This window comes from Strongylocentrotus purpuratus, unplaced genomic scaffold, assembly GCF_000002235.5.
Source record: "Strongylocentrotus purpuratus isolate Spur 01 unplaced genomic scaffold, Spur_5.0 spur5_scaffold_7, whole genome shotgun sequence".
Classification (NCBI taxonomy): Eukaryota; Metazoa; Echinodermata; class Echinoidea; order Camarodonta; family Strongylocentrotidae; genus Strongylocentrotus; species Strongylocentrotus purpuratus.
The window spans coordinates 34170750-34194113 of NW_022145613.1; the positions used below are offsets into that span (position 1 = coordinate 34170750).

The 23364-nt window shown below is 34.8% G+C and overlaps 3 protein-coding genes across 3 annotated transcripts in view; 1 reads left to right on the forward strand and 2 right to left on the reverse strand.

Annotated features, from left to right (window-relative positions):
• LOC585421 (cilia- and flagella-associated protein 65) overlaps positions 1-5548 on the reverse strand; it is a 31397-nt gene extending 25849 nt beyond the window's left edge. The window contains exons 1-4 of the mRNA XM_030974098.1: positions 5456-5548; positions 1244-1456; positions 681-819; positions 88-218 (exon numbers count right to left, since the gene is read on the reverse strand). Coding sequence (XP_030829958.1) covers positions 88-218; positions 681-819; positions 1244-1416 — 443 coding nt within the window. The 5' untranslated portion in view covers positions 1417-1456; positions 5456-5548. The remainder of the gene's footprint in view (positions 1-87; positions 219-680; positions 820-1243; positions 1457-5455) is intronic.
• Positions 5549-7990: 2442 nt separating this feature from the next.
• The window catches only part of LOC580791 (neurobeachin-like protein 1), a 72584-nt gene continuing 57210 nt past the window's right edge, over positions 7991-23364 (forward strand). Inside the window, exons 1-3 of the mRNA XM_030974533.1 lie at positions 7991-8184; positions 9929-10020; positions 14436-14600. Coding sequence (XP_030830393.1) covers positions 8134-8184; positions 9929-10020; positions 14436-14600 — 308 coding nt within the window. The 5' untranslated portion in view covers positions 7991-8133. The remainder of the gene's footprint in view (positions 8185-9928; positions 10021-14435; positions 14601-23364) is intronic.
• Positions 19114-21407, reverse strand: LOC105439888. The gene is made up of 3 exons (XM_011669414.2): positions 21312-21407; positions 20865-21080; positions 19114-20391 (listed from the first exon to the last, which is right to left on the reverse strand). The coding sequence occupies exons 1-3, from the start codon at positions 21312-21314 to the stop codon at positions 20179-20181; spliced, it is 432 nt and encodes a 143-aa protein (XP_011667716.1). The 5' UTR covers positions 21315-21407; the 3' UTR covers positions 19114-20178.

Sequence of the window (23364 nt, forward strand, 5' to 3'; positions counted from 1 at the left end):
CTATCAGTAAAATCTACAGTGAATAAAATGTTATCCACTCATTCCCAACTATAATGTGTCTAACCCTCATTATCTTGACTACTATACCTTGTGTTTGAGAGCTCAAATGTGAGTTTGGTAAAGTCCTTTGTGGCGCACATGCCAAAGTTAAGTTGGCTGGGAAGAGAGAGTTCATGCTTCGGAAGCACAGCTTGCATAGGTACCTGAAATACTCCATCCTGAAAAAATATATATAGTACAGGATCCATGTTATCTGGTAAAATTAAATCTTTCTTATGATGCCATACTTTAAATTAAAAACATGTTTCCATGTACATAATCCACTGACATAAGACACATATCATTCCAATACACCCATATAATATCCCCTACCCCTCCCCCCCCCCCCCCAAAAAAAAGGGGAAAATAATAACAATCATGGTATCTTAGAGAAACAAAACAAAAAGTATGGGGGCTTATATTTAAGTTTCACATACATGTAAATGACTCTTAAAAGGTAAAAAAAAAAACACAAAGGAAACAAAGATGAAAATGTTAGATCTATATTGACCCTTTAAATATCATCTTGTGAAAGATTGACGTACAAATGAAACAATAAAAAAAAAACATTGTGACAATGTAAAGCACAACCGATACTTTCATCATGGTATTGGAACTTAAAATGATGTATTTTGGCTCACCTGTGCTTGGAACTCAATCTTGTCCACATAGATGTTCTTCTCCAGGGGTCTGAATGTAACGGGTAGACTATAGCTGGTCCCTGCACTCAGCACAATGGGCTCAGGGTAGAGGGTGGAAAAGAATCTTGTGTTTGGAGAGCTAAAAAGGAGAAAGAAATATGGAAATATAAAGTAATTGTATATGAAATTTATTTCACATTTCAAAAATATCACATATATTCATATGATAAGGTACTCAATTTATCAAATCAACAAGGCAAGATCATTCTTTAATTAGCATATACAAGGATTAAAAAGAGTTGAAGGAAAAAAAACAATGAGTTGAATCTGGATTAAAATATTAGGTTAAGTAATAATATAGAAATATAGCTTTTACAGGGAAAAGGACAAATGATAAATACAAACTTATCAACCAATTAAGGAATTTGATGCAAGCTTTTTTAATCTGTCAAGATAAGCAGGTAAAGACGTCACAAAATCACAAAGTCAAACATCCGACTGAAAATGACATATTCATAAAAACTCACAAAATGTTCCTCATTCCCACATGTGTCTCCCCTTACCTGAATTTCAGCTTCTGCGTCTTGACCTGCACATTCTTCAAGATGACATGCTTGGTGTATTCCCCACCTGGTTCCCATCCCTTCCACGTCAACCCTTTGACCACCTCTATCCCAAAATGGTTTGTCTTGTGGTGAACATTAGAAGAGGCTCTCCTGGGCACCGCCACTGGCATGATGGGGGTGTTCTCTTGTCAGGGACTTATAATAGCACTCCTGAGGTAAGAAAGAAAAACAAAATGTTGCACTACAGGCCACATCAATTATTTTACAAAACTTGTCAGATTTGTCTGAAACATTATGATGTTTATTACTCAATGATGACAGAGGAACTTTCAAAGTGAGTGACTGCTAGTATTGATCATTGTAAGTTTAATCAACATGACTTTTGTAGACATTTTTTAAACATTACATGAGGATCTTCTGGGTACTGATTAAGGAGTAAAAAGAAGAAAACCTTTGTTCCCTTCAACTTCCTCTATCTCCATCAGTAACCAATATTAACAGCCTTTGAAGAGTGGCAAGTAATCTAGGGGAGATTGAAAACTGCCATCTTAAACCAAATGACAACAACAACAGTAATTTGCATGATGTCGAGGTGTACTCTAATCAGTACATCCATTATTATTGGGCGATATACATGTAGCTTTCAAATACAGGACATTTTACTTAATATTAAAAAAATTGTCTATTACAGAATGACTACAACTTACAAGTATGAACAAACTTTTACAAGTAAATTTTAGGAGGAAAACTTAGTGCAATTGAAAGCCTACTCATGTTTTTTAGTTAAGCAGTGAAACTTTTGAGCTAGGTCATTGTTCAACCATGATCACAGTCATCATTAGAAGAACAAAATATAAAAGCAATGTCAACATAGAACTAATTTACTTTTTTTTAATGAAATATAAATCAACGTTGCCCCCGAATTGTTTAAAGTAATTTTTTCCCTAATTTTCTGCATGTATTATCACTATATTGTCACTTAAAATATTTGTACATTGAAAGTGAAATACACTGTAGATCTAAAGTAGAATCTGCATGTATATGCATATTTTATTTGGGGCAAAAAAATTTTTTTGCAACACCTACCTAACTACCTTAAGTATTATGATTCGTACAGCCACGACCACTATTTGTACAGCGTGTAAAAGCCAGCGCATAAGATCCAGAAAACTAACCGCACAATTTGCAAACCATTGAAAATACTGTTGTACATGAGCCTTAGATTTAATACGTCAATATGTCTTGGCAGTCTAATTTCATGGCAGTGTATTAATTAATCCAGGGCTCTAAAGTTGACTCTAATTCTCTCTTAGATGAATGTATTAATAACAATAATCAACAACAGAAATTCTTGAACCATGTCATAATACAGTTGCACTCACTCTTCATAGTCATACTCATCATGCTCATACAATCACATTCACAAGAGTCACCAGTAGGGGTGCTGGTCCGAGAATGAGAATCGACCGCATAACCGAGAATATCCTCGTATACGTGGACAAATTGCATCCTAAAAAATAAGGATTGTCCGCATTTTCGCAGACGTTTTTTTCATAGGAGCTCTGCAAGTTTCGGGTTCCAGAACCGCAAGCTGGCGATGTGAAATATAGATTCTGCATGAGAAAATAAGCCCACTTTACCGCTACTTTTATAGGTTGTCCATCTTCTCCAGGATTTATCGCTCATAACGTGAAAGTTTCTGTACAATCTCGATGTAAAATGCATCGAGGAAATCATTGCAGAAACCCGTTTTTCGCAGCGCAAACGCACGAATCGGAAATATAAAACGTCTGCGAAAAAACATATGATCCTTACTTTTTGCTACTTTTGCGGACACATACTTTCGCGTTTACAAATACGATCCTTGTTTACGCGGATGATCCTTATTCTCGGACCAGCGCCCCTACTGCCTGGTCACAGCTAGCAGGCAATCAATTAGACCGAATTTTCCGTCTCTTTCGTTCGTAAAATGACATTTGGGGGGATTTTCGGGGCATAAAAATATGGCCATAAATGGCCATGGTGTTAGCAAGGGAATGCATATAGAGTAAAGGAGCCCGTTTTCGGCCACTTAAGACAAAATCCTATTTTTAGGACTCTTTACTTCCTATTTATTATCATTTCTTGTTCAAATCATGAAGCAAATATTATTATTATTTAAACAAAAAAAGAATCCCAGAAAAAAATCACGAATTGCCATGACAATATTCATTTCAATTTTCACTGTTTTGGAGCCCGTTATCGGCCGAGCGTTTCGGTTTACGGCCGCATGTACAAAGTCAATAGGAAGCGCTCGCGCGCGCCGTGCGTTTCCGCGCTGATGTACAGCACAAGCGGGCGGAGCAGGTATCCCACGCCGGAGCTCCCTGGTGCTCGCCTGGCCGAAGACAGGCACAGCGGTGATCGGAAGTTGGAATCTGAATTAGACAGAGATATCGTGTGTGCGTCGCGGTGTGCGGCTGCATTGATTTAATACATGCGATGAGATACTTTTGAGCTTGCGACTAGCACAAAATCGGGCTTTAAATCTGAAAAATACTTGAAATAAAGTCATTTTATGGTACCCATATTTCTTACAGACACGCGTAAGATACTCGATTTTTCAGATTTGGGTAGCGGGACCGGCGATTACATCGCTAAAATGTGATATTTTAGGATATATTTTCCATTGCAAATGTGGTTCTTCAGTGACACTGGCATGGTATGGTATGTGTGGGATTAGACCGAAAGCTTCAGTCTCTATAATCGTCGGTTGTTCCACTGAGACTACGTCTGGCTCCACTAGACCTCCGGTTATAGAGACAGAACGATCGCCTATGTCAGCCTGTGTTGAACTTATTCCGCTAGATTTTAGCCGCTAGGCCCCTCCCACAAACTTGCCACGGCCGTATTGTTATGCCCCCCAAATCCCCCAAAATGTCATTTTACCTCGTTCATTTCCAATTTTAAATTAGGCCTAGGCTATAATACATCGGTTCCACTTACTAACTGGATTGATATAATCCGTTTAATGGTCCCTTTTAAGGAAATTTATCGGTCAAAATCGACATCCATGTTGAAAATCTTGCAAGCCGTGTTAAACTCTCGCTGCCGTCAATCTCATCCCTTTTAGTCTACGCCGAAGGCAAAATGATTATGAAGGAAAAACTGTGATAACGCCATTACGAACGTGTAGATGGCGCACAGTTTTTCCTTCATAATCATTTTGCCTTCGGCGTAGACTAGAAGGGATGAGATTGACGGCAGCGAGAGTTTAACACGGCTTGCAAGATTTTCAACATGGATGTCGATTTTGACCGATAATTTCCTTAAAAGGGACCATTAAACGGATTATATCAATCCAGTTAGTAAGTGGAACCGATGTATTATAGCCTAGGCCTAATTTAAAATTGGAAATGAACGAGGTAAATTGACATTTTGGGGGATTTTGGGGGCATAACAATACGGCCGTGGCAAGTTTGTGGGAGGGGCCTAGCGGCTAAAATCTAGCGGAATAAGTTCAACACAGGCTGACATAGGCGATCGTTCTGTCTCTATAACCGGAGGTCTAGTGGAGCCAGACGTAGTCTCAGTGGAACAACCGACGATTATAGAGACTGAAGCTTTCGGTCTAGTGTGGGATATGTGTTATGCTATTATGCGATGTATTTTAGAGTGATTTTACCTTGCATCCAACCAATCGGCCGAAAACTGGAGCTGGCCGATTACGGGCTCCTTTACTCTAGTCGGCTTCCGTCTCTAAAGAGAGAGCCGACCCTACCCAAATAAGAGGCTTAACGAACGAAAGAGACAGAAAATTCGGTCTAGCAATCAATCAACCGAACAAAATCAAAACACCATCCAAAAATAGCCAAATTTTTGTCAATATTTTCTCAACCAATGTTACAGAAAATTCAGTTACATGACCATTATTCCTTTCTTTTTCCATCAGTTTGCCCCTATTTTTACATCTTATCAGATATTGTGAGAAAATCAGGAAACAACATCAATTGACATTCACTCAGTTCACTCATCTCGTTCACTGCACTGGCAAAAACAAATCGTCACTCAAATCTCAATCAAACTTTGCATTTGTTCAGCTCTCGCGATAATCCAAGTTAGAACAGCTCTCTTTCAATTATTTCACTCATTTTTCATCATCAAAGTTTATTCTGTAAGTGTAAAATAACTTGGATGTACGAATTATATGCATGAATAAGCATTCCTTACCCAGATTTTAAAGATTTCGAGCAAAAAATTGATAATTTACAGCCGACGTCCAGCCATCTTGTTTGCGTTGTTGCTAAGATTTTTCGATCTGGTACTCCCTAGCTGACTGATAAAGGCGCAGTTTTTGTGGTGTCGTTAAATAATAAATAATAAATGAAATTTCGCCCCTTCACGTCCCCGCCCCTGTTTTCTTGTTATTCTTTCTCACCCCCCCCCCCCCTCTTTCTCTTCCTTTTCCATCTCTCACTCTCTTCCATGATTTGGCTTTCACATATAGCTACTGGAAGAATTTGGGGCACAATTGACTCCTTTTGGAACCCAAAGCTTATGCTAAAAATATGATTTCAAATTCAAGGCAATTTTTTCCCCAATTTTTCAGCAAATCTTTTTCATATTCTACAAATATCTCAAATAATATAATGTATACATATTTATGAAGAAGGAGTAAATTAAGCATACAGGAAATTTGCCACAGGCCTTTCCCCATATCGGACCTCTCTTTCACAAATTTTAGCCAATGAAAGTATCTCACATTGCTCTGACTTTTTTCCGATATTTTCCAGAATTGTATATCATTTTTTTTTATGCATGAAGCCACATTTTCCTTTTTAGTTTATATCATTGAACTACTATAATATGTCAAAATATATTTTATAACCATGTTTCATGTTTTCTAGTATTTTACTGTAAACATGAAAATATTAGTTTTTGGACTTTTGCCATGTTTTTTTAACAATAAATCTAAAATTGAATTGAATTATGGTTTTCGTCGTAGTAAGGATTAGGGAGATGATCCTAATCAGGTTTAGGGTTAAGGTCTGGGTTAGGGTAAGTGTTCAGATTGGGATTTTGAGTTAGAATTAGGGTTACTTGTGTGGTGGGGTATTGAATTGAAATGAATTTAATTGACGGGTTTATTATTTTTTCGTCGCAGTCAGTGGTTCAATTGAGAAAAGAGTACAATAATAAAAACAATAATGAAAAAATACATAATATACTTCAAAAAAAAAATCATTATACGGGGATTACATGAAAATAATAAATGAATTAACATTGATGAAGCACGTGCAGAAATTCATCTATGAGAGAATAATATTTACATTGAATACACATAATCTGTCTAAAATGGGAAAATGACTTACAAATAAAACAAAATTCAAAATTCGAGTTCATGACCATTAAGATGCATGAAGAAAAAAGGGTAAATAATGGTGTCATCGTATATTGTCGTTGTTGCTGAAATTAATAACCGTTGACAGGAATAATAATGATTTACAGAAATTATAATGATTGACAGAACAAATGATAACTGACATATTTCACCCCTGTTATATACTATTGCGCCATTTCTCCATATATTAGACGCTCAATCAATTTTCCAGGGGGGGGGGGATTGTCCTCTGGGATGGTTGGGGGTAATTTTCTGGGGGTGATGTCCTTGGGATATTTCTCCGGGGGATGATTGTCCAGGGGATAATTGTCCTAATACGTGCAATAATCAGAGATACAATAGTAGCAGATTCAAGAAGTTTATTTGTCCTGCCAGCTAGGAGGGGGGGGGGGAGGGGGACATGGCCTTCCATGTCCTACATATTGGTAAAAAATATAGGGGTTATAAAATTCATGAACGAGGAGGCATACTAGTGCACGCTATTTCAATGAAAAGGGAATTAAAATATTCTTAGCAGACATAATTTTTAAAAAGGGGAAAGGGAGGGCTCCTCACCAAATATGCATGCTGTTTCAATGAAAGGGGGTTTATCGTAAAGATATTATGAGACATAGTTTTTTAAATGGTGAAGGGGAGGTGTGCTTACCCAAATGATGTTTTTTTTTTTTTTTAATTACATCGTACTCTATTCCTTATTTTCTTTTACCCCTGGGCCACCACCTTCCACCGTTATTCTCACTACTTTATTTTTTAATTTATTGTCTCTTTTATTTCCCCTCCCCCTATTTCTTCTTCTCTCTCGACTCTGTCCAGAGATAAGAGCGATTTTATGAGTGATGACTAATTTCGCAACATCGTCTTGTATGAGGATCGGGGATGAGATCTATTGCCAAACTAAAAAAACAAAAAGTTTGTCATACTTCAGGCAAGTCTTCAACCCCTCATTTTGTTTTTCTGAAAGCAGACATTTGATATGGATTTTATTATTTCCTGAAGGCATGTTCTAATTAAGAAGAAGGGGAAAGCCGGGTCATCATACATTGTGTCCATTGCAAGGACGTCTGTACCCCCACTCATGACCTCTGTATCACCTGCTCCCCATTCTTCCAAAATAACAAGAAAATTCACCGCTAAATTTAGCTTTGTAAATGCTAGTTTAAAACTTCATACTGATTTTTTTTTTAAATATCTATACTAAAAGTTTTTAAAGCACAAATACGTTTATAAATAACTTTAAAACTATTTTTGTATTTTTAAAGTTAATATAAAGTATGATATATATTTTTAGAATAATAATTGTGGCAGTACTTCACAATCGCAAGAAAAGGGGGCGGTTTCTCGTCTAATCCGAGACATTATAATCTCGTTAATTTCGTGGACAACATAATCAACATGTCACTTGTTCAGTGACTTGGTTTGGATTGTTCCTCGATTGCCGAACCTAAATTCTGCAATAATTGTAGATTTAGGCCTCTTCGATAGCTGACAGTTATCTAAGGTGGACAGGATGGGTTCTCAAGAGCAGATGTATGAGTTATGGATGCATTATAGCTCAAAGGTAGGAAGAAAACTGCATGGAAATATGCATTTCCGCATTCCTTTCCTTCACCTGTTCACCGGTATCGACAATCGCACTCCCATTCGTGTCATGTATGCGGCACTGATACTTGTCCACGCCGGAGCGGCAGCGGGCTAGCGCAACCCCCGGTGTGTCACGACCGTTCTGAGCTGTGCTACACTATTGTGATGCTATGATTTCGAATGACGTGATGTGAGGTTCTCTTTGAAGCGCTGGAACATGGGTTTATCAATCTTTGGTCTTTATTGATGATATCGACATATTTTGTTTTTGTTGATGATAGTGTTGATGTTCATGTTGTTGCAATGATGAATGAATGAATGACTGTTTTTATCCATGTTACCCAAAAGCAAAACAAAAACAAAACATAGACTTTCGATCAACTGTTTACCAAATTCTTCTCAATTGTTTTTTGTAGCTCTTACTTTATCGCTCGACAAGTTTAGGAATTATTGCACTCAAATTATCCACTCATTTTGATAATCTTGCTATTGATTCATTCATTTAGACATTTCTATATTTTATTTATTTTAACTGTAGAAACATTAAGATTAATCTGCTGGCTGTACTGGGCCTGGAGAGATGAATAACAATAAATATTTTTGAAAAAGATCCCCCTACCCATACCGCTTAACTGTAAAGAAGGCTTCTTGTAAGAGTGAAAATGAAAAGACAAAAGGTTGACACAATTCTTCTTGGAGCCTTGATCAGTATCAGTTTGTTTGTTTTGTGTAATAATTATTGAAGAAAGCGTTTGAAATTTGGGAAATCACCTTTTCTTTGACCAACTCCTCTCAGCTTAAATTTGTTCAAGAAGATTGCTTTAACCTCAATACCAATCCATTCCCCAACAAATTTAAAAACAAAACAAAGAAAATGTGTAGTTCTTTAAGAAAATAGGGCAGGAAATTGTTTGTATTCACTGTTAAGGTTACATTACAATAGCAGAACTGGAAGTATTGATTCACACTTTTTAAAGATCTTCATCTGAGACGACCTTTATATACTTTTGGGCCAGGTTTCTTTGACACTGCAGCAAAGACAGTTGAAATAAAACTACTTGAATTATTCACTGCTGACATCTGACAATTTTAGATCCATATTTTGTTACACCAAAATTATAACTGTAAGAGATTTCAAATGTTTTTAACATTTAAAGTAGAGCTCATGAGAGGTGTCCCGAGTTTGATAAGCCAGTATCACAATATAGGCAATGTTTCTCATGCATAATTAAATGAATGCGAAAGAAATTGAAATGTTCCCCAAACCACACAGACTCTATTGGAAAGGATATGTCAATGACTATGTGGAATACTTAGTTGTCTTTCCTGCATGTATGCATGACCCCCAAGGCCCCTACCCCCTCACATTTTGAAATGATTTAAAGATGATGCATTTTTCTTTTACATTAATTATATTTTCTTCCTTCTGTTTGCATCTTAAATACTGCAATACCTGAAATGATCATGTGCCATGCAGTATAAATGTAAACTTTTGCAGAGATGTTCATGGTCTGAATCTGAAGAAATAACAACTCAATGGGACTCTGCATTAACTTGTTTGAAAAGGGGTCTGGATTTAACTCTTTTAAGTCAAGGCTTGGATTTTTGGTGCCAATGTGTCCCAGGCGCTTGTTAATGTCAAGCCCTCTCCTAATTAATATTATTGTTATATTTCCTGTAAAAAATAAATATTTATTGCTATTTCTCTGCTTTTCTTACAGAGAGACATCCAGTTTTTCAAGAGGTATGTGGATCGATTCCTCCAACAATACCCAGCTTCAATCGATTTGGAATTCACACATTTAGCAGAAGGGTAAGAGACACTTTGTTTATATATACATGTATGTCAAGAATAAGAAATCAAATAGTAAAGATATATTTTATATCAACAAAATTGGTGAGAGAAGTAATCTGAAGGAACATACTGATACAAGTTACCTGTGACAGCTAGCTCATGTACATGTACTTCTCAATTAGATTTTCCTCGACAATGACGACATATAAGGTGCCAATATTTTCTAATGACTTTACAAGTGTGTTAATATATTTGCATGTACTGTAGTAAATAAGAGAACATACACTATACATGTATCCTGTATGCTAGACCTGTAGATGTAAATACATGTACACTGTATCCTGGTGGATACAAATTCAACAGACATACATTATACATGCACATATGTTCAATGTTGATCCTGTGTTGTTGGCATAGCTTGCATTAGAGATGTCTGGATATCTTGTAAATGTACAACTTTATGGATGAAAGCAAAAGTTGTGTGAACACCTAATATAATAATTGATTGAAATGTATCTTTATTTTTGTAATTTACAAAGAAACCCAAGTAAATTTTAAGTCTATGCATGTATGAATAGTACCATCCATTTTGTAAGAGAGACAATTTTAGGCTAAATATATACAATTGTACTCAGTATTAAAAAACAGAGACATTCTGTATTTAAATGTAAAAATAAAGATTTCCATACCATTGCCTAGTTACAACAATGTACATCTGAGAATACAGGGTACAGTCCTATTCATTTTAAAATGAAATAATAAATTAGGAACAATGAGACTATAATGTACATCTACAGGTAGATATTTACAAAATGAAACAATGCTGCACCCCCATGTAGTTAGATTAATAATCTCGCTTTGCCAGATTAATTAACTCATCAAAATGCTGAACATGAACAAGTGTACACTGGACATACTGTACATGTACATGTACATGCATGAAGTCATTCTCTCTCTGATCTCTCATTCATTCATTACTGACTCACTACATTGTTACTATCTACTGGTGCACAGCCAAAATCTATTGTACTTTCACAGTAAACAGTCACCCAAGAGTAAATATCCTCCTCTTTGTATTATGCACATGCACTTCACTGAGCAGCCTTTATTTCAATACGCAGATTTAATGAAACCCTAGCCAGAGTAAAGACACTTGATCTGGTTTCATAAATAGTGTATGAAACAAGTTGTTGTTGTTGTTGTCTGGAGGACAAAGCAATCACAGATTATTGCGGTTTAATTAGTCGAGAGACAAGAAGGTTAGTGTGTATTGCATGCTCCCGTGCAATATTACTCAGACAACAATCTACATGTAAGGTTCTTAGTTTCGGAGCAAAGAGGAAGGTTTAATTAAAATCACTTTGTGCATGCAAAGTAAGCAAGTGAAGTTCATATGTTTGATGTAATGAACTATGGTACATGTTAGACTAAAAATTGAAGTCCATTAAATCATGAAAATTTTGCACTGTATTTGGAGAACACAATTTATCATTCAATATGGAAAAAAAATGGAGTCAAAATATAAATCGATTCTCGAGATATTAATTTTTTAATGTTTTTATTTAGGGGTATTTCCTGAAGTTTTTGCATAGGAAATTACAATGTAAGCATGGCACCGAGTGTAATTTAAGTACATAGTAAAGAGTACATACCTCAACATTGCAAGCATTGTTTGATGTGCCATATCTCAAAAAATATATCTTGTTTCTCATTGAAATTTCAACAGAACTTTTCTTCATTATATTCTTTTTATCAACATTTTTAAGAGAAACCTTGAAATTAAATATATTGTTGCCATGGAAACAAAACAAAGAAAATAAGAAAATATTTAAAAATTAATATACCGGTATTTACTTTCCAGATCAAATTGCTACTCAAAACACTTTGCATTCCGAGATAATGGCAGGGACATCTTTCCACAACATTTTTAAAATTAAAATATAAGGTTGCCATGGCAACAAACAAAGAAAAACAAAGAAAAACAAAGATTTAAAAAAAAAAAAAATATCACAGGAAAAATGTTTCCTGATAAAATTTGAGGATCGATTTGAGGATCTGGAGGATTGCTGATTTTCAAGTAAAGATTTTCAAATAATCAGCGATACAAATATAAGATGATATTTCAATGTAAACTTGGATTAAAATTCTGGCTGTCATGGTGGAAAAATATATCAATTCCAAGTACCGGTACATGTAAAATTGCTTTTTGATAAAGGAAAACAAATATGGTAAATGTCCAGAAAACCTCTTGTAATGTTACAAATGTATCAGGAGAATAACACCTGTATATTTACAATTACAGCTGAGTCACTAGAATTGCTCATTTCTACGTAATTTCCCTCGAAACAGTGTTTAGTTTCCCTTGAAACATTGTTTTAATAATTTCTTGCATTTTATCTTTTTTAAAGAGGGAGTTTGTGCACTTAGAAGAAGAGCCACATGCCGGCGCTTACAATGGAAATTTCCACGTGCGCGCACGTGGCCATTGCGGCTTGATGATAACATCACGCTTTTCTTTCATTTATACTTCCTCCCGGCATTTCACTCGTACACACATTCAACATTTCAACTTCTTTTCTATAATAAATACTGAGTTATTGCTTTACTAATGGAGTCTTTAATTATGAAAAACTTATATTCAACGTTTGTAGTCGATCAAAATTCTCAATTTATCCATGGAAAGTAGTTTCTAGCTGCAAATATTTTGTTCGGTCCGTACGTGTTCAGCACAGAATCACCAGGGGTTGAGGGCGAGTGTCAAGACTTACGGTTGTTCAGTCTTGGGTAGTATACATCGGAAGTTTGTGATTATCTGTAGATGATCCTGAATGAATTTCCCTTAGATTTTTGGCTCAAAGATAGCTTGAATAGCACTTATAAATATACTAACATTGACTTTTGCAAAAAGTTCATTTTTATAAGAAAAAGATCGCTATAAATTGGAACTTTTTTTTACTGCTCAAATATATTAAAAGTATGGGGTAGGCAAAAAAGTCAACGCACATGGATTATTTTCTTAAGTTTCATGAATGGCATGTCCAAATTTGGGCATTGTGTGACCCCAGGATCACCTCCAGATTTTGATGTAAACATGCGCAGTTTTTCAGAGAGTCACAGAAAAGCAGTGCCATGGGTGCCACAATGCCTTTCAAACGCTTGCAAAGGGCCAATGGGCGAATTAGAGCTCATCTTTACTGTCATATTTTGATTGATTCTACGATTCTACTTGTGAAGAAAATGCTTCCAATATTGGAATACAACTTTAATCTACGGTAATTCTTAATCAATTAGTTCTTTCCTGCTAATTTTGATTTTTAATGAATTTTTAAAGATTGCATGTTTTTATTTCAACTACAATCACCGTTGGCTCGTACGCACATTGATGGCTCGATTTCAGGATTGCAGCGCGAGCGTCTGACATCCCTACGTATACAATGGTCGTACACTATCAAGCCATGTGAATACTGTGTTATGCAATAAAATCATTCCCTAGTCAAACAGATGGCATTTATTTATGAACAGAAAAATTATATTATTCCTCTTTTAACTCTCTCCACCCCTTCCCTTCTCTCTCTCTCTCTCTCTCTCTCTTTCTATCTCTCCCCCTCTCTCTCTCTTTATGCCCCTCTCTCCCTCCCCTCTCTCCCTCCCCTCTCTCTCTCTCCCTCTCCCTCCCCCTCCCCCTCCCCCCTACCCCTCTACATATCCCTCTATCTGTCTCTTTCTCTCCCTGACATATCTTTTCAAGAAAAATTACAATTCTATGTTAAAATGTTTTGACAAAAATTTGAATTTTTGAGGATATTTTGTATATTAGTGTGTTCATTATTGCAGGCTGACAATAGAAATTAGTGTACAGTGTATGTATCTTCAAGGTGTCTAAAGAAAATGTGACATCTGAATAAGTCCTTAACCATCCTCAATTACATTTTGTACGTCAGGCTTTACTACTGTAGTATCCCCCTGTAAATTTCACAAGGATTGACTCTAAAACTATGAAGTTAGAATTATGATTGTTTTTGTTAGATGAACTAGTTTTCAAGTGTATAAAGAAACCTTATTGCATCAGTGCTCAACAATTATACAATTCATACATGTACATGTACCTACCTGTTGCTTCTGCAATTCACTTCACGACTTTCCATTGAAGCCATTATAATTCATAGTTTCATGATGGAATTAACATTTCATTCGTGACATGTCAATGCCATGAATACATGTACATGTACGTATGTAAAAGGAAAGATAGTATTCCAAGATGTGTTTAATAAATGCAAATTATTTGCCTACTTCTTTTATATTAAATAAAATCTGAAACATATTTCTGCCTGACAGTAGTTTACTGCGTAATGAAAGAAAATGCTTTAAATCCCAGCCCTGAATAAAAGAATTAAAAAAAACTTTTAAAACTTTTTATGTAATTTCTTTTGCAGGAGGACACTAAGTGGTCCCAACTCTGCGACCCTCCCAGACGGTCTGTTAGAGACATTGGTGGTTGAGCTGGCATCCTGTAGTCTGCAATGCAAGGAGGTGATATCTGATTGGGACGTCTTGCAGTACGCCACACAGATTGTACAGGTGCTCATCGCAACATGCAGGTAAGATTGAGATTTTTGAGATTCAAGAATTGAAGGTGATAAAGCATGGTACATGTATAATGTAGTTATTGGTGTCATGGGAGTATATCTGCAGTACGTTACACAGATTTGAAAGACATGTGCTTATTGCAATATTGCAGGTAGTATTGTTATTTTCAGATCAAAGAAATAGAGGTGATTAGTCATGAAAATGAACGAATAACTAATCTTTTGTTTGCATCGGGCTGTACGTAAGCTAGTATCCTGTTGTTGATTATCAGCTTTAAAGTGTATCACTCACCTAAAAAAAAAAAAATTGTGTACAGCTAGAATGTATGAAATCAATCAAATAAAAAACCATTCCTGGCATAGTAACGGAGATCACTAAGAAAATAAATAAGAACATAAATTCCCACACTCGGAATCCAATTTAAACTCGGGTTCTGTGCGGGCCATATTCTATATGAGCGAATGCGATAGCATCACTAGTGCGTCACTACTCACTAGTCTTTTTTATGTTGATTGGTATTGTATTTTAACTTGTATTATCTCATTATGGAAGTATGATTGAAAGCTCATATTTTCACAATAGTTCAGTGATATAGAAACCCTAGCATACATACCAAAATATATTCTGGCGATCAGTACACTTTAAATGTTACTTCCGGAGAGGGTAATTTTCCTAAATATACTCTTAAATTGCACTTTAAAATGTATATGTAGGTAAAAGGAACATGTGAGTAGACTAGTTGACACATAAACATTAAATTCTGGGTGCACTTGAATTTTAAAAATGATATAGTTAGCACATCAAAACAATAACTTCTGTGCTGGCCATATTATAGAATTTTTACACGGATACATGAAAACAACTTAAGAACCACACATTTGAACATACAGTATATATATAGATCTTATGGCCTGTCATAAATTGATGGGTTCATGCCAATTTTTTTCTCAGTTACTCTTATATTTAGGAAGTCAAGTAGAAAGGGAAGGGGAAACAAAAATATGTGCATGCTTAATTCTGTTGTGTCCTCATTTAAATCCCCCCCCCCCCCCCAAGAAGAAAGAGAGAGAGAGAGAGAAAATGAAACAAACAATATCATTGGGTTGGCTACAAAAACATACTCTGTGCAGTTTCAATGCATTGCCAATGATTTGTGGTCAGATGGTATTATGAATGGTTTACTTTTATCCAAAAACTGTCCCAAGTGAGGAAATACTTTCAACCTTACACATTGTAGCATGTGTACTTTGTATATTTGCTGTCTGAATAGTGAATAACAATGAGTCATTGCACACAATGTAGCTTTTTTTAATACTGTATGCAAACTATAGATATAGTCTACAACTTAGTTTGAATTCAATAAGTACTAAGTAGAGGTACACTTACGTATCACATATTCTCTCCAAGTGTTTTGTGTTACAAATGTTACATTACGTCAATCAAGAGTGATCGACTGAGAGAATATGACACAGAGCCGTCGATATGCATTTGTGTGCATTTCTAAAGGACTCTGTTTCATTTGTTTGTTTGGTTAGTTTGGGGTTTTTTTTCTTCATACTTTTATATGCACTTTTATATGTTGCAAATGATTAGAAATAAAGTAATTCAAGCAATAATTGTAAAGTTATTCAAGCAAGAATTGTAAAAGTAAGTGTATGAAAGATATGGATGATCTTTAATCAGTAAGTTATATTGTAATAAAATTGTGATTTTTAATCAAAGAACGTGGCATTTTTAGTATCAACTTGCAATTAAAAGGTCTTTTAGATTTCTATCATGTCAATTATATTGTGGAAACATTGTGTTCTGCTATTTTTTTTATTTTTTTCTTCATGTTTGCAACTTTCCATACCAGGGATTGCTCCACCCCCCCCCCCCCCTCCATTCAAGTGTTAAAGATAAAGTTGAGTTCTGGTCATGTGATGATTGCATTGTGAAAGAAAAGGTGTGGAATGGATCAGAAACAGTTGATCATGTAGCATGTAAGCATTGGTGTGTACTGCAAGGTTCTGGAGTCATCAAAATCATAAGAAATTTGGCCCAAATTTCCACTCACCGTATAAAGGTTAATCTATTACACTTTGTCTATAAATGTGGACACATACATCCATATTCATAGATAAAATGATAGCGTATGCAAAAGCAATTACATGTACATGTAGGTACATAAGACACACATACATGTACAAACACTGTTACCCAGTTACCAAAAATATGCAATCATGCATTTTTTACTAGTCAATAGTCAAGAAAGGTTGTTGTGTGAAAAAATTAATGGGATGCTGCCCAAATCTAGGCCTAAGCTGAATGGATTATAACGCTTTGCTACTCAATGGGAACACCCCCTTATTCTAAAGTATGTAACATGAATCTTGCTTCTCAAGTATGATCATATAACACCCTGGTAATTGGACACCTTCACGCTCGCTTCACAATTTCATAAAGACAGCCTGATCGAGGTTCTATTTTTAACATGTGTACAGTAAGGTTCCTTTTCAAAATACCGTTTGCTCCAATGCACAAAATGACAATTTCTTTTTTTTTCTAATAGTTTTCTTTTCGTCTTGGAGGACCTACATGTTTTGTACATCCTACAATGATATATCTAGAGTAGTGCCCTAAGGAGAAGGCACTTGGGGGAAAACATTAATGATATTATAGTACAAGATAAATGGGAGATCTAGAGCAGACCGTGAATACTTCACAACACACTGACCAAATTGCCAATTTGAGATTTACATACACATGTAGATGTAGTGATTTCAAACGTTCATTGTCTTCTTCTATCTTCTTATCATTTGTCTGATTTATTTTAAAGTTTTGCCACTCTGTTCCTCGTATTTTTCTTATTTCTTATGAATAAACTTATTGCATACATGTAAGTTCGATAGTCAATTAAAGCCTGGTCACTAACGGGTAGTTATCTCATCAAATCAGCTCTCAAGTAGTGCAGTCCCGCTTTAAAGAATGAAAACTGTCATCAGTATACATGCCATCCCTCAACAGAGCCTCTATTTATATGTTCCTGACAGAAATACAATGGATTTTTCATCGATCTATTCCAAAAGTAATATTTGTATTATTTCTTTGTCGATCATGTTTAATTGCATAAAGCAGTGCCTAGCTGCCTGCTGTGTACATAATATGTCAGAAGAAAATTAGATAATGAAGACTCATTATGCTTTACAATTCTTAACGTGATATTGTGTTCATTTTTCACTTTACCGTTCTTACAAAGTTACAAACATTCATTAATGTCTTCTGCTTTAGGAATAATAGCAACATACATGTACATAGTGTATCAGGTTTCCATAGAATTGATCCTGTATTTCTGAATAGGCATAATAATGTACATGTGTGTACATATTGGCCACTAAACCATTAATCTACAAATCAGGTGTACCACACATGTATGTGATAAAATACCCTTTTAAAAAAAGCCAAGCCTGCATTTAAAAAGTAAATCTCTCTTTCTATCCACTATAGAAAGATAATTACCATGCCTTTAGTCAATTTGTAAATCTGCCCATACATCTAGTTTCATTTTCATAAGTTTGTTTATGAATGCTCATGGATTTTTGTCAAAATTATCTCCATAAGAGCCAGACTTGGAGTAAAATAAACAAAAGGGGATATGGGCATTTCCATGTTAAGTGGGTACTTCTGTGATGTAAATATGGTCAAAATTGTTTTCACCCCTAGAGCAATCAAATTTCTCCCTTTGCTTGTCCAATATCTATATTCTATATATTTATGAGGGAAAAGATAAGTGTGATTTCATGTTAACTTTGCAGAGGTCGTAAAGTAGGACATGTATTGGGGGGAACGTATGTAACATTGGACAGAAATTTGTAACTTAAATTACCTCTGATTTATTATTTGCTCAATATATAAATGCAATGTTCATTCATGTGAGTTAAGTATCAATAAAACATCAATTTAATAATCATCTCAGAATTTGCTTCTTTTTTAAAAAAATTTTATAGCTTTTTTTGTGAATCAGAAAAACAAATATTTAAGGAATGTTTGCAATGTATCATGTATTATTGAATGAATAAATCTTTCACACATGTTTTAATGGTGCGTACTCTATTAATTTGGTGTCACTGTGTACTGGATGTTGATGCTATGTTCATATATTCCAGGATAAAATAAAATCTAGAAGTTATAATTGTTGATGCATGTTGGAACCAATTAATAAGAATAGGGAACGTATGTAACGGTTGGACAGAACAGGCATCTAAACGTTTGTTTGAATTCTGTTTTGGGACACATATTTCATAGTCAATATATTCATAAGCGTTGCATAGGTTAAAATGTTTCATTGTATTGATCATTTTAAATTGTGGAGAATAAGTGAAATGTGAATGGTCTTTAATTATTAAGTATAATGAAATCAATGAATTTGCCAACTGATATACGGTTTGTAAATCTGTAAAATAGATTAATTGATAGTTTTGAAATCTTATCTCACCTCTCATTAATCTTTTGACCAACTGCAAAAGCAAGCAACAAACTTCAGTGTACAACTTAAATTGTCCATGGATGAACCATTTATATAAATTTATACAATTATGAACACCTGAATTGCAAATTCAAATTTAAAAAATGATAAGATAGTAACTATAGTCACATGGAAAGAAGTTGGCACAATATAGAATAAAAGGCAAACACTAATCATTTCATTGAAATTGAAATTTCACAAAACCTTATATACAAATTTAAAAGTAGTCTAGGTCTTTAATAGTCAGTAGCCAAAATGTGTCTCGGACACAGAGCCCAATAATGACAGACTGTTAAACAATTGAGCATGCATTTCACTACATGTAAGCATTAGCTTGTAATCAATTCCCATCAAGACTGGGAAAGTAGTTGACACAATATAGAATAAAAGGCAAACACTATTCATTGATATTTCACAAACATCATGTCGTTAATTACAAATTGTCTATACAGGATTTGTATGCTTTTATTCTAGAGTTCTTTTATCTGCTAACTACAATGTGTATGATATTTACCTTTTATATTTCTTCATTTTTCATAAATGCTCTATTTAATTCTATTTTTGCTCAAAATTATGATCATTCATTTCAAGTAAGTTCAAATCAAATACATGTATTTATAACAATCATTTTGATGTAATTCAGATCTGAAATTCAAAAAAGATTTGACACTGCATACTCAATGGGTTATTTTGCATATTATAATGCATCAATTCAATTGAGCATTCATTAAATATTTTCAGTAAATAATTGTGTCTTTGTGCCAATTTTCCATGAATTTTATTTGTTTTCATAACACACAAGTCTATTGAGGTGATTAAAACCTTACTGAAGTACAACGTGAGAACAATAAATTAGCACGATCCAGCCATTTAATCATGTCTCCTTTTTAACATCAATACACGCAGTTCTAGGTTTTCCTCTTACACGAGAGTCAGAGAATATTGTAAGGATTTTAAAACCGATGGTTTGGGACGATATCGGGTGTGCTGGACTTTACACAAGTTCTCTGAAGAAGTTGGAATGACTCGATTCATTATTAACCAATCTATGAGTAATAAGACATTCATAAATTGTATGGAGCAAGTCATGATTCTGGGGAGAGTTCTGCAAAGGTGAAAAATTGTAATCTAGTGCTGCTGATGTCTTCCCGAAGGACAGGGTTAGGCATTTTCTTCACTATCTGTTTTCTACATTCCTGAGACACATCCTCACGTGCTGGCCATATAAATAGCCCCGGATGAGACTCCGACTTGGCCATGTACTTGATGACAAGATCTTCTCCCACAACATCTTTCACCTGAAATCAAAAGAATTAAAGATGAAAAAAATCGTGAGTTTAAAATCCATTGTGCTAATTCAAATTTAAATGTATTTGTATTTTTTTTCTTTTTTGACTTGTTCAGATTTTCTCACGTTAATAGTAATCATGCACATTTTCACTCCAAACAGATAGATATTTCCTGGTTTTGAAACATGAAGGCATTAAATGATTAACAGAAGGATTGTAAAGTATCAATGCAATGATATGACTCAGGTAATGTAGATGCAATATTTTGTATAATTTAGTGTAGGCTCAATAATGAAATAATTCTTGTGTATAAAATGTCATCCATTGAAAAGTAAAATAATTTATTGTGCAGGTTATTCCAATGTTAAATAAATTCCTCAACAATCCTCTTAACAAGAAATTTGTAATGATTTTCGTATTACATTTATTTCACAGCTAAGCATAAAAATAATTTGCAAGTAAATGAAACCATACAAACTTACTTCTCCAACGTATTCCAGAATTTTTCCACGTTTGCCGACTGATATATTGATCAATACAAAGTCTCCACATTGGTACTCATCGGCTGCTTGGTGAACATCTGCCACTGGTCTGTCGGCGGTGATCTCCACATCATTCTGGGTATCATCTCCAGTTGGTCTGGTGGTCATCACATCATTCTGGGTATCATCTGCAGCTAAATTGGGTTGCGGTTGCACCTATTGAAAATGCGAGATCGGCGAGAGTTACCAGTGTTGCATACATGAAAAGCTACATATGGGACTGTAATGTAATAATATCACTACACGTTAAAATTTAGCACTAGCAGACCACTAGCTAGACAAGAAGAGGAAAATATAATCGTACACCACTAAAGTTACACATGACTCATTTTCGGAAACATGATCTTTTACTGTATTTCAAAAAGATTTTGAATAACAAATACGTACCATTCCACGATTTTCAAAGCCTAGATCTAATCTAATGTTGAGTTGATACTCCAATGATTACGATCGGATGTCGTCTGCTGCTCACGAAACCCAGCGAAAAAACGTACGTAAATAAGACCGAATAGCATTTCTGTCCATCGTGCGTACGTGTCGTTCTAACTACCAGCAACCGTGAACGTACGCACAAACTGGACAGAAGTTATATAGAGCTACACGGCCCCGCGATTGTAGAAGTCAGCGCATGGATTGCAAGTACAATCAAACGTTGCAGTGCCTTGGTTCACTTGACTGATACGTGGATTATCCATGCGTCATATTCGCGGACGCCACGGTCCGTTTTTTTAGTTGTTACGTACGTTCGTGAGTTGGACCGAATATTGCACTCCAAATTTTGAATAGATTTTATCTCTATTTGCGTTTATTTTGACGATTTTTTTCTTGGTCTACATTTCAACCTTCATCAAAAGAGTTGCAAAGCACATAAAACTGTTGGGTGACACAACTAATAATTGTGGGAAAATTCACTCTGAACGTACGTAACACAGGTGGACAGAATCTCTCATTCAGCCAATGTAATTTTCAACTCTCTCACTCTCTCTCTTTAAAGCTCAATCGCCGTAACTATGATCAATGCCGTAATCCACCCGCATCAAAATCTCTTTTCAAAACATGAAACATCAATTTCTTTTTAGAATTTTTATTTGCATCACCCTCAAAATCACACCACTCAACAATTACTGATTGTACTTTGGAATTTTTAATAATAATCATTAAAAAAAGAGGACAACACAACCAAATGACATTATTAGTGCATGGAATTGTCTTTTTTATTTCTTTATACCATCAACAATGAAAATAAAAACACAGAAAGCCACAGGATATTTATTTAATTTTTCTGTAAGCGCTTTATTCTTTCACACACAGAAGTACCCTATTACCGTGGAAATGCCCATATGAATTCTGTCCTTTTCTGCTAATTTTGCCTAGTTTAAATTTGTTCTGATATGGTTTTCTAAGGCCAATTAGCAATAAATAGTTTATATTTCAATGCATAATTGTAACCATTCAATAATCTTGATGTATTGCCAAAAAAGCAACATATCCACAAAGTACTTCTCCTGAGATTGTCCAAAAGCGCAATTGTGCCCAAGCTAGTGATAATATAACCAGGTATTCATAGATTATTAAAACCTTGAAACCTCATTATTGAATGTGAACTGAACAGGATGAAGTTATGAAAGATATCTACAATTTAATCTTGTTTGAATAATTCTTATTTGTAAAAGGGAATCATTCATTAGTGCCATACCTTAAAATAATTATAATCACAAAAAATGTTTTATATTGAACAGTATATATTTTAAGAGGTTAAAAAATGTATACATAAGATATTTCACTTGTTTTCTTAGATGAAGACATAATAGGGTAATATTATAATGATAATTTAAAAATATTATGACAATGATATAATAAGATAATAATAATATGATATTTATGATACTAATTATAATATTAAAATAATAATATAATAAATGTATACACATTGTATTCAAATAACCAAAAAAAATTGTTGTTGAGGGAATTTGACCATTTAAAATCATTGTTTGTTCTATATAATGAAAACACACCTCTCCCTTGAGCAAGGTTGATAGTCTACATGTATGCAGCCTTGTAATTACCCATATTTGATTAATGACAGAACAACATCAAATTCATTTCCTGGAAATTCAGCTACAGTGTTTGTAGGCCTTTGGAAGTACAATGTATGTAATCCATTATGCATCAAAATATTTGCTTTCAATTTTTCATGATGACGATTTGTCTGTTTATGTGTGGCAACGAGTATGGTAAGTCATATTTTGACTAAAAACTGAAAGATCTGAATCAGGGGAAAGAAATAAGTATACAAAAAAATAATGTATTCCTTCGTACATGTATGTGTGGTTTGCATTGCATATATCCTATTCACGACCCTATACATGTACATGTACAGGTGTACATTGTTACATTGTAATAAGATTATGTAAATAACTGCAGCGGTATTCTTAAAACC

What these genes read in the sequence shown, in the direction of transcription:
- LOC105439888 (XM_011669414.2), bottom strand. An exon ending in TTCTGGAATACGTTGGAGAA is followed by an intron (nt 20,392 to 20,864) that starts GTAAGTTTGTAT and finishes TTTTGATTTCAG; the next exon opens with GTGAAAGATGTTGTGGGAGA.